Raw genomic sequence first — 12,242 nt, forward strand, 5'->3', positions numbered from 1 at the left:
TAAGGTCATGTAGATGTAGGTCTACAGTGTCGCCACACCTGTCTATGTGGCAATGCAGCAAGGCAGAAGAGCAGGGACCTGCCCCCAACCAAACACCCTGCGAGAGGGGCATATTGGGCCCGCTCTCCCCCAATCTGAACCTGCTGCCTTTGACCGTTGAGTTGATGTGGGAGAGTGCAGAGATGTAGTGCCCCTGCACTCTACCTTCACCGCCTCCCGCCCCGGCCGCACAGTCAAAGGCAACTTGCCTGAGGAGGTGGTCGGGAATGGTTGTTGTCAGTGTTGATCGCCAACCACCTGGTGGCCAGGGGACATAAGTAGGTTATGTTGATGTTGATTTGTACCAAGCCCTGCTGCCACCCAGGGGCAGTCACCAGGATCTGGACCTGTGATATAGCCATTGCGAGCAATTGTGGCAGTACTTGTACATTTGATGGCACAGCATGCAAAGGGGAGAGGGTATTGTGGCACAGCGAGTAGAGCGCTAGCTTTGACATCCGTCCAGAGCCTGCAGGCCAAACTCAGCCTTTCATCTTTCCGAGGTCGATAAATGAGCACCACACAACGTTGGTATAATCAGCAGAATCAGATACCTGAGGGTTCGTAGCGCTATATAAATGCCAAATGATTATTATAATTATTATTGTACTTTGCAATCGGGTGCCGGAAGTGGCTTTTGCTGTTGTGCGCCGATAATATATCGAGTACCCGGACAGTCGCTTGCAGTACCCACCATTGGTGCGAGCGCTTGGGCATTTAATGGAAATGCTTTGTGCTTTGAGCAAATGTTGGTAGTACCTGTGTGTCTGTTGTCAAAACCTGGCATGCGGTGTAATTCACTTGGCAGGTGATGGCAAGGCATCATGTATGGTGCCGGTGCCTGGCATCCAATGCCCATGGGCTTTGCTGCCAGTTCCTGGGAAGGGTTTGAGTAGCCAGGGTTTCAGTTGCATTTCCAGAGAAGCAGTCTTAAAGTTCCAGACTGAAAAGTATGGAAGTCGTTCTGTGTTTTTTGTTGTTGGGGAAATCTGAATAATTCCCTGCTTAAAAAAGATGTCAGAACATGATCTGCAGGACAAAGCAACCGGAAGTGAGTGCTCAGCTGAGAAGAACTGGACCCCCCCTCCCGCCTGCTTACCCTGGGAAATGCGAGCGGAGGACAGAGCGATACCTGCAAGTGTCCCCCCGACCATAGTTGGTGGCTAGGAAACGCCTAGGGAGACCCTCAAGGAAAATAAAAACACTTCTGATGCTCCAAAACTGGAAGCACTATTTCCAAGACACTCAAATCTATAGAAGTTTCTTTTTTTCGGGACTTAAAACATGTCCAAAAAAGGCTCAACAGAAGCCTTGTCTGCACCTAAGCTATTGATGGCAAATCTGGCGCCGGAGTCAAGTGCTTAGACTAGTAATGGCAATGCCCTAGGACAGCAAAGTAGCTCAGCGAGTTGTGTCCTTACGTCTGACCGCTCTACCTTCGTTCGGCTTCTAGTTTATGCCCCTCCCCGCCCCCAACACCCCCATCCCTCCTGCTTGGGAAATGTCTACCAGGTGCTTGAAGCCCGGCTGCCCCTACCCCACAGCATTAATTACTGATGGTCGGGCTTGATCCCCACGGGCGCATACGGCCTGAGGTGTATGGTCTCGGGAACTCACCATCACATCACACCTGCATTACACGCCCTGCAATGGCTGCCAGTAAAGGAGAATACCCCGTCCAGACGCCATGCCTCGTCCCCAAAGCAGGGTCCCCATTCCTGGCCACCGGTCAAGTATTTCCCGCCACCTGAATGCATGTGTTTTTTCTACCCAGATTAAGGAGCTATGGGGGCGGACAGCTGCCTCTATAGGCCTCTGCTCTCTGAAAGGCTCTTCTGCTACTGCTCCGGTCTGAGCAGTCATAATGGCCCTCTGGCCTTGGCTGCACACAATCTGAAAGGTTGAGGGCAATGTGGGGAGCTGTCCTTTTGAGCTCTGACTTTTTTTGTTTGGACGGATTTTTGTATACAGGCTTTAAAAGCTTGTTTGGCCTTGTTGAGTGCCTCGAGAAATGTTCACGTTTTGGACGTTTCTGTGCAGCCCTGTAGCATAGGTGCAGTAATCTTTCCCAGGCTCCTCGACCACTCCACCACCCCACCCTCCCACATCCCCCCCAAGTGCTATTGGTGAATGTGGTCAGCAGGTAAGCGCAACCTGCCCACTGCCATCTTGCCAAGGACACCAAAGAAGCATTTCTCCCTCGAACAACATTGAATCCCCACTTATTACCCTCAAATGGCCAACAGAATGTGAAATGGCTCTAGTTACCCGCTACGAAACCACAAATGAATGCGAATTCCCCGCTTTCTTATGCATCACCCTTTCCTTATACCCTCACTGCCGTCTTCTGCCTACTCAACCACCCAACCTCTTTCTCCTCAGGCAGTCTCTGGCCCCTTTGCCCAATACCAGCAACAAAAACAAATCCAGTAGAATGCCAATCGACCGACAGAGCTCTCGTGTATGGACAAGCACTTATTCGATAGGATTCACTTAAGCAAGTTGCAATACTGACCCAGGGCCTTTGGCTCCTCAAGCATCAGCATGCAACAAGGCACCTAATTATCTAGCCTTGATATAGACCTCGAGATGGTCGAAACACGTGTCAGCACTTTTGGTGAGTAATTCATAAAAGAAAAGAAAAAACCCATAATTAGATCACTACTACATGTGTGGACTATATCTATCAAAACTACAATGAACTCAGCAAGCGCTCATAAGGATCTGAACTGGTGCCATCCATGTAGGAACCCAACAAAAACCTACAAAAACTAAAGACGCAATATTTCATTTTACATGAATAGGGATTCCGTTTGTGAGGCCAAATGACCTTTCAGTTTCTCACAGCGGATATACAGCACAACAAAATAACATTGTAGGCTTGTTTTGGCTACAGGGCACTAATCGGGTCGACTTCCCTTCGGGGCCTGTCCTAGGATTTCTGAGTCCTAGTGTGGCAAAGGACCTGTGGGTCAATTAATTTGCGTATGAATTGACATCACAATGTTGCATAAGATGACGGGAAGTGCCTTCACAGGCTTTGATACTCAAGGCATCATGGAAAATTCTTTCAAAATATGTTATGAGAAAGCCAGAAGACTAATAACTTTGTGGTGTACACTATTTGAGTAGTGTCTATTAATATATATATATATATATATATATGTGTGTGTGTATATATATATATATATATATATATATATATATATATATATATATATATATTAAATTATTTTATTCATTTTACCAACATAAATTTTAACATTAAAATACAATTACAATAATCGATAACATTTCAACCATATGTGCTCAATTCAGCTTAAGAAACATGAAAAAAAGAGAAAGGGAAAAAGAAAGAGAGAAAAAAACGCATCTGATAACATCTTTAACTTCATCAAATCAACAATTCCTCTAGTAATTATACCTATTAATTCATTTTAATAGAGTAACCAAAAGGAAATGAAATGAAAATGTTACTTATAGTATCCTGCATCATATTAATTGTCTTTAACTTAATCCAAACCAAATTTCAGGAATTCCCCCCCCACCCCAAATTTTGTCAAGTCTTCTCCTTATGCTGTATACACATCATAACTCTTTCAATTCCTCATATCGAGTACATTTCCTCCAACCACATTTCCATGTTTGGGCAGGTGTTAGATTTCGAATGTCGAAGAATCCATTTTTTTGCAACCATAGAGCTTCTCAAGATCCAGGTCACTTGGTTATGTTAATATTATATATGGCGCCACCCTTTAGTAAACCATGAATGAGGCTTTTTTCAAATGGTGTACTGTGTCAATTGCATCAATTCTTGGGGCCGCCCAACTTTGGTCGATAGTCAGAGATTCAATGATTTGATCAGCATCACGCTTTGGTTAAGTGGTGAAGCTGGAATTTGGGCTAAATCGTAAATTACGCACATGGCAACCTTTTCCACCGTTTTTAGTACAAATATTTGGGTTTAATAGCTAAAAAAGTATACCAGTCACAGAATAAACCAGTCCGACAATATACCTGGCGATTCAAGTTAAGCGAAATTAGTATGTTTGTAGCTTTGTTTAGCCTTAACGGAGCACTGCATGTACCAGCATGCACCGAAATGTAAGCCTAAAAAAATGTCTGGGTTTTAAAAAAGTACTTTCCTTACTACCAAGACATAGACAGACAGCAAAAGAAAATATATTAGGTCACCGCATTGACACAGTGAAATAAAATACACCCAGTATAAAAGCAGAGTAACATAAGGTAACCTGCTTGTTGCTATTTCGCACAGTATGCAGCTATGTGCTGCCCTCCAATTTGATTACGGCAGAATTAGTTGAATTCGTTGACATTTTTTAGATAAATTTAGCCGCAAATATAGGTTTGGGGGGCCCACCGTCGCCTGGTCTGTGGCATTCTTGCTTTGGTTTTCTTAGCCCTTTAAGCAAGAAAATGATCCCCAGAGGAACTATACACCTCTGCAGATGGGGGGGAAGGCAGGTATTTTTGCCAACAAATGAGATCCCATCTCTGAGACCATCTGGATAACTTGGTTCCATCCCACCACCTCGACTAAAAGTCCAGGGGTCTCCAGTGGGATAGAGTGGGCAATGGATATCACCAGGTGCAGTAGACGAGGCACTGAAAAGGAGTGAGGGGGATCCTCTGAAGAGGAAGGGTGGAGTGGGGGTGATGCACGTCACCAGAAGAAGGGCGGCTGAAATGGGCAATCAGCATCACAAAGAGGCTACATTGTGCGCAGAAGAGTGGTTACTCGAGTGGCTGATTCATATCGCCCGCCAAGGCCCTTGTGGCGTGGTCGTGTGCATGCCCAAAAGGTGGCGGTTGATGGAGGAGGTTCCTGCATGTCGGCCGCGGAGTGAAGTGAGTGATTGCTTGAAGGTAGTTGAGTGGTTTGAGGAACCTGAATAAGCCTACCTTCTTCTCTAGATTTGATGGTTCTGGGACTCCAGTTACATAACTGTTGATGGAATGACATATTTTCCTTTTTGCATTGTATGGGGCCTGGGTACTGTTCTTATTGATGTGCATTGAATTGGGAAGTCGGTCTGCCATGCATGCTTGATATCCCAGTCCCGAGATGACCAGCCTTGCAAACAAGTCTCATGGGTTCCTCTGGAAAGTTGTACGGTTCGATGCATTGGTGGGTGCTCAGTGAACCTATATTCAATGTTGATGTTTCTCCTTTTGCAGGTGCCAGCGAGTGACGGGATCAGGCTAACCATGGAGGGGGCTCTCACAGCCAGAGACCGGGTGGGGGTCCAAGACTTCGTTCTACTCGAGAACTTCACCAGTGAAGCAGCCTTCATTGAAAATCTTCGGAAAAGGTTCAAGGAGCACCTCATCTATGTAAGTGGCTTGTTGTTTCCCCTTTCTTTTGAATTGACTGTCCCTGCACCCGCTGCACTCCTGCCCCACTTGGTATCAATGATCGTTGGCTTCTCCAGCTCCATTTGCCCTGGGCTGTCCCTTGCTCTCAACTTGCTCAGGTCAGTGAGTACTGACACCAGCAGATCTCCGTTATAGAAAGCGACTACTATTGACTTGGTGGTTGTGACAGGGTTCTGTTAGCATCCGTGGAGACAGGACTCTTATCTGCCATGTTGTTTGTGGCAGCATGCTGCCATGTTCCAAGTGGTACTGCCGTGCAGTGTGCCACCTTATTGTAACTGTGCACAGCCATGTTGTGTTGAGTGAAGTATCTCTGTTGTGTTATGGTATGTGCAACCATATTCTGCTGGGCAGAACACCCCAATGGTGCCACCAAATTGTGCTAGTCTGTGTGCCCATCAAGTCATGTTGGGTTCATGTGCTGCCAGGTAAATAGGTCTGTGTGCCACTGTGCCTTGAAGGACTAGTGCATCTGTGTTGTTTGGGACAGTGTGCTTTAATGCTGACACATGCAGTTTTTCACCCTTTTCTCGGGCAGGGTTTCCCTCTGTTGTGGGGTTTGAAATTGTTCAGCGCTATTTAGCCCCTGGTTGTAGCCTAGAAGACCCCGGGTAGCTTGACAGTTGACACCACAGCTCCCAGGTGCTACTTTTTGACTCATCCAGGCCAACTGGTGCTATAGAAGCATAACTCTGTGACATTGGCTCTGGGTGTTTGGGAATGTGTCTAAAGGAGCATTAGAACACTGTCGCTGATGGCATCCATAATCTCCAGAATCCAGAGGATGGTTCTAGGGTTTTTATTAGTAATTTGTACAAAGGGTATTTCTTATGCTCTTAGTGGACTGCCGATGGTTAAAGCTAATTGGGTCCCCTACCTGGCACCCCAACCTCCCGTGACTCACTCCACCCTAACCCCCAATCTAATGGCAGAGAATAGAGATGGGTGACTCCTACTGTATAATGTAACCTAACGTTAAGGTGAGGGCCTAAAGGCAGATGTCTTCTCTAACTTTTCCTGGTTCCCTACCATTACCAGTTTCTAGAAGATCATATTGGTCTGGGCCAAGACTGTGCCGGAATCTTCCCAGATGCTCTTCCTCTATTCCTGTCTTTCCCTCTCTGCCTTATCTTAAGACTTCTTGCTCTACCTCCTGTTCTCCTATTCCCTTCTGGTCTCGGTCTCTCTCTCTCTCTCTCTCTCTCTCTCTCTCTCTCTCTCTCTCTCTCTCTCTCTGTCTCTCTCTCTGTCTCTCTCTCTGTCTCTCTCTCTCTCTCTCTCTCTCTCTCTCTCTCTCCCTCTCTCTCTCTCTCCCCCTCTCTCCCTCCCCTTACTCCCACCTGTCTCTTATCCTTTCCCTCCTATTCTGTCCCTCAGATCTTCTTTGGTTACACGTCTTTCTAACAAATGCTTATATAACGAAAATTATATAATGAGTAAACACATTGTTTTGTTTTCTTTTTGGTGGGGGGGTCCCCACAAACCCGTTTCCCCACAAGATTTAACCCTTTACCCCACCCCCACATACATTTTTCGTTATGTTTTGGTTATATAATTCTCATTATATATTCATTCGATATAACATTTTCATTATAAAGACTGTATACCGTCTTCTTTTTTTTCTCTCACGCTCTTCCCTCCTCCACCAACTGCTTCCTCCTATCTGCAGTGTCCCCTACTCTGTCTACACTCTCCCTCTCTCACCTTCTTCCCTCCTCCACCTTCACTCTCCTGCTCCCTCTTCTATCTCCCACACCTCTCTCCTCCTACACTTTCTCTCACAGTCGCAGCTTTGCCATTTTAACTTGAGAACACTCTCACATTCAACACTTTGACTACATTCCCACCCAACATCTCACAGACTTCTCAGCACTCCACTCCACCTTCTGTTCTCCGCTTGCTCTGCCGGTTCTCCTCCACACCTCACCTAACTCTGTGGGCCAATCTTAGTCTGTTCTTTTCCCTGGGGCTGGGCACATCTTTATAAACCCCTCTTACCACCTGCCCCCTTTTCGTGAGCAGCATTTTGCGCAGTCTCTGTGGTTTGTTTAATGTGGTGTTTGTTCAGTAGCCTGTTTTTTTTTGTTGTCTTTTCTTTTTTTGCAGGCCGTAGAAGGTTGCATTCCCAGAAAACGCTGTTTGTCCAGTGCCATGAAATGAGCGGGGTACCCCCATGTAGCTGTAAGGCACAGGCCCTTAATCTTGGGGAGCTGCACAAGGGGTACAGAGGAGGGAAGGTGGGAAGAAAGGCGACCATAAAACACGCCATCTCCCCATTGCCCCCTGTCCTCTCCTGCTGCAGGACTCGCACGAAAAGCCTGACAGGGAGGGGACCCAAGACCCAACAAAAGGTGGTAATAGGCGGTGTGTGCCATCACCGAAACCCCTTCAAAGGGGGAGGGAACACTAACAATAGGAGAGGGGATAGGGGAGAGGCAGGAAGCCACGCACATCGGTGCAAAGTGGTTGTCGGCACAGGCCAGCCATTGGGGTGGCCAGTAGCCATATGCTGGCATGGCCTCTGGGCATATTTGCCCTATATAAGGAGGGCTCCTGGAGCAGTCCTGTAGACCCGCATGCCTGATCTCCTGCAGAAGTAGAATACGCTCACAAGACTCCTGCGGGAACAGATCCGACAGCACCGGGGAGAGAAGTAGGAGGCCGCAACAGCCAAGCTGCAGGAGGCTGACAACTCAGTATTGAGAATGACTCGTCGCCTGACTGGGAAGAAGGAGCCAAGCCCACCAATCCATGGACAAGCCCACCTTGCATGCAGCAACAAGGACAAGGCAGAGGTCCTTGCCGAGACACTGCAGGCTTTGTTCACCCCGAACAAGGTAAGTAGGCTCTCAGATGGAGTGGAGGAAGCAGTTGAGCAGCATCTCGCAGAAGACCGAACCGGGTTGGGAGCAGGGGATATCAAGGAGTGCACAAGCTTTGAGGTAGCAGGACTTGCAGAGAAGCTGGCGAACGGCAAGGCACCACGGAGCGACGGAATAACCAACCTGGCAATCAAGAAACTCCCACCAGCATCTATGGAACACCTCACAGAGATCTTCAATGCATGCATGAGGCTCCAGCACGTCCCGAGTTCCTGGAAAGAAGCAAGGGTCATCGTTTTCCCAAAGGCCTGCAAACCACTGAGGGATCCTGTGAGCTACCGCCCCATCAGCCTGCTCTCTGGATTATCGAAGCTCCTGGAGAAGGTCCTCCTCGCCCGACTCGGCGACTTCGCCTCCGAAAGAAATCTGCTAGCAAAGGAACAGTTTGGATTTCGAAAGGAGCATGCAACGACCCATCAGCTGCTGAGAGTGGTGGATACCATCAGCCATGGATTCAACATCAAGAAGTCCTCGGGAATAGTCTTCCTGGGTGTTGCCAAAGCATTCGACAGAGTAAGGCACAAGGGACTGCTGCACAAGATGATTGGCCTGGGATTTCCTAACTACCTGGTGAAGATGATAGCAAGCTACCTGGGAGACCGCACCTTCCATGTCGCCATGCGGTCTGAGATGTCCTCATCACATCCCACCTGAGCAGGCGTGCCACAGGGATCGAACCTCGGGCCCTTCCTGTTCAACCTCTTCACCAACAACATCCCGATAGATCTCCACAAGACCAACGTGGCGCTGTAAGCGGACGATGTTAGTCATCTCCCAGTCATTCAGCGAAAAGGAAGTGGCAAAGAACCTGCAAGCTTCATTGGATACCATCTCAACCTGGTACAGCGACTGGCAGATCGAACTGCACACCAGCAAGACAACTGCAACGCTGTTCAATAGAAAGAAGATCAAGGAGTACTCGCACGTCAGCCTCAACGGGGCAACCATCAAATGGGAGAGCAGCAGCCGCTACATCGGTGTGGTGACCCTGGACAGCAAACTCAACTGGGGTAGCCACATCCAGAATACTCAGCAGAAGTTCTGCAACATGAAAGATGGCAGCGCTGTACCCACTCCTGAAGACCAAGTCCATGCCCCTCTGGACAAAGATCAATGTCTACAAGGCGATCATCAGACCTACCCTGACGTATGCCTTCCCAGCATGTGTGACATGCCATGAGCGACACCGGAAGAGTCTTCAGCTAGTCCAGAACAAGGCCCTGCGGATATCGTCTGGAGCTCCAATCTTCACAAGGATAGCAGACATTCACAGAGATCTGGACATCGAGATGTTGGGCGAACATCTAGAGAAGCTGAGTAAGAACTTCTGCCAAGGACTGTATCAGAACCCAAACCCTCTGATCAGTAGACTCACTGCCACCACTGCAAACCCCTTTGGCAGCTACCCTCGGCCCATCACTGCAAAGACCCTGTGAAACCAGCACTACTGTGACAAGACCACACAGACCAAGAAGAACCCAAGCCCATGACTATATACTCAACACGAGAAGATGGAGTAATGAGGCTCAAGCCTCAGCATCCAAAAACACAGTGGATGGATTAAATCCAACAGCAAGAAGAAGAAAGCATGCAGTCCTGTAGAAAGAACACTTGGCTCGGAGTGCATCTGGATTTTGCGTCTCGCAGATCCATTTTTTCGTTTCCTTTCGATTTTGCTTTGAAAGAGTGCTTTTCACTTCGTTCGTGGTTCCGGGCTCATTGAAAAGCAGGTCTTTAGGGCACTAGTGGTTTTTTGCTGGGATTTGTTTCTCAAGGTGCTTTTCACCTTGTTTGGGGTCAGGAGCGCTAAAGAGAGGGAGTTGCCGCATTATAATACCCAGTGCTGGTCATTGGGCTGGCTCTCGGCGGATCCGAGATCCGTCACTAGATAAGGAGGCGGATCTCGGGATCCGGCCAGGGTCAGCTGCCCAAGACTTAAAAAACTAAAAAAGGAGAAAAAAAGCGCCTGTGACGGCAGCATTGCCTTTTACTGCGGCTTTGGCACTGCTGAGTAATGCACAATGCTCGCTGTGAGCATTGTGCATTACACACCAGTGCCAAAGCCGACAGTAAAAGGCAATGCTGCCGTCGCAGGCGCTTTTTTCTTTTTTTTCTCAGTATTCCAGCATTGCTGGATGTCCACTATGAGCCCTGCCCCCTCTAGACCACGCCCCCTCAGGCACCGCCCCCCACACCAAACTCCTCACCCACCCCGGCCCTTTTGTTGTGGGATCCAGTGTTGCCAATTTAGCGACTTTCTCACTATTTAGCGAGAAAGCACGCCCCCTAGCGACTTTTTAGGGAAAAAGCGGCTAGCGAGAAATCTAGCTACTTTGTTTCCATTGGTTTGGAGACTTACACTTTTTTCTAAGTCTCCAAACCAATGGAAACAAAGTAGCTAGATTTCTCGCTAACTGTGGGAGTAATAGTTTTGATCATTGTTTCTAAATACATATTCTCTAAACTGCATAACTTGCATCACATGTCATCAAAAACTCCCGCTTGCGTACTATTCAAAAAGTCTATTAAGCACCGCTGGAACTGTTGCTCTGCTTCTTCATGTCAGGGGCGAGGTGCAGGCACAGTGCGGCAACAGAAGAGAAAGCTTCAGGTCAGGATTAATGTACACTGGCATGGCTGCTTCTGTGGGCCACCAGACTGAGCCATCACTGGGTGTTGCAGGCCAGCAATGAAGTTCAATAGTGGAGGTGTCTGTGTGCAAACATGCTAAAGATTTCTTTGATATGCAAGTGGCCTGCGTGCTTGCACTTTACACTGCACACATTTGGATGAGTTATATTGTGTGTTGTTCCTTGTTGCACAATTCCACACATTGATCTTAATGATGGATTTTCCGACATGTCATTGAATCGGTTTATTCTTGTAGCCCGTGGGCCTTAGGACTCTATAAATACCACATGCATATACAAGGAGGACGTGGGGGATTAGGGCACCTGTGACATGTGCACTGTGGCTAATGCCAAGCAGCTGTACCCCTAGGTGGGGTATTTCAGGGCTGTTGTGTAGTGAAACATTAATCCTGTCTGATAGCTGATGCTTATGGACACTGCCTTGCGCACTTGATATCACTCATAATGCACATGGCAAATTATGCAAATTAGGCAATGACGTCATTTAGCTACTTTTCTTACTGAGGAGTTGGCAACACTGGTGGGATCCACCACCACATTTTTTTCCATTTCCAGCACTGATAATACCACACGTTTCAGCTGTGTTTACACAACGCTGGTTCACATGAGCAACTGGAGCACCACGCATTGCCAAAGCAGGCCTGACAGCAACAGGCTGCTAAACAACCTCGGCGAGTCACCCGGAACAGCAAGGGTAAATATAGCAGCACAGGCGCGCTTTGAGTGGCCCAGCAGGAAAGCATTTTATTATAGACCCGCTAAACACCACAGCAGACCAGTGCGGGCGGCAAGCCACGCGTTCTCCACAGGACAAGCAGATTGACCGCTTTTCTCACCAGCAAACAATACCTCCCCCAGGAGGACTCCGTGGAGCTCGGAGCGGGCGGCTGGAGGGAACCAAGAAGATCGATGGAAGCAGCGGTGCTCCCACCGGAGCAGAGACGTCGAGCGGTACAGAGGAATAACAAAGCGACAGGAGCCAGAGGTCCAGAAAAGCTGAAGCAGTCCCGGGCAAATGTATCAACAAGGGAGAGCAGCCCAAGGCATTGCCACAGCAACACACGGCTACGAAGCGCTCGTTCTGCAAAAAAAGAGAGAGCGCCCGAATTTTACAAGGCTAACTGCATTAAAAAGTTTACAAAGTTAGTAACTTGTCCGGGTCAATATAGCAATGCAATAGGAGAGGACCGCAAGAGCCCTAATATAGATTGCATTTTGCTACCGTGTTTCGCGTTTTTGGCAAGAAAACTACAAGCGGACTTTGGTCGCAACA

General features: G+C 48.0%; 1 protein-coding gene across 5 annotated transcripts in view; it reads left to right on the forward strand.

Moving 5' to 3' along the window:
• The window catches only part of MYO1C (myosin IC), a 662,069-nt gene that overhangs the window by 290,357 nt on the left and 359,470 nt on the right, over positions 1–12,242 (forward strand). For all 5 annotated transcript variants that reach the window (XM_069615425.1, XM_069615428.1, XM_069615429.1 and 2 more), the window contains exon 2: positions 5,239–5,394. In XM_069615425.1, coding sequence (XP_069471526.1) covers positions 5,239–5,394 — 156 coding nt within the window. The remainder of the gene's footprint in view (positions 1–5,238; positions 5,395–12,242) is intronic.

The sequence above is a fragment of the Ambystoma mexicanum genome, chromosome 9 (assembly GCF_040938575.1).
Source record: "Ambystoma mexicanum isolate Mex_15411 chromosome 9, UKY_AmexF1_1, whole genome shotgun sequence".
In the NCBI taxonomy this organism is placed as follows: Eukaryota; Metazoa; Chordata; class Amphibia; order Caudata; family Ambystomatidae; genus Ambystoma; species Ambystoma mexicanum.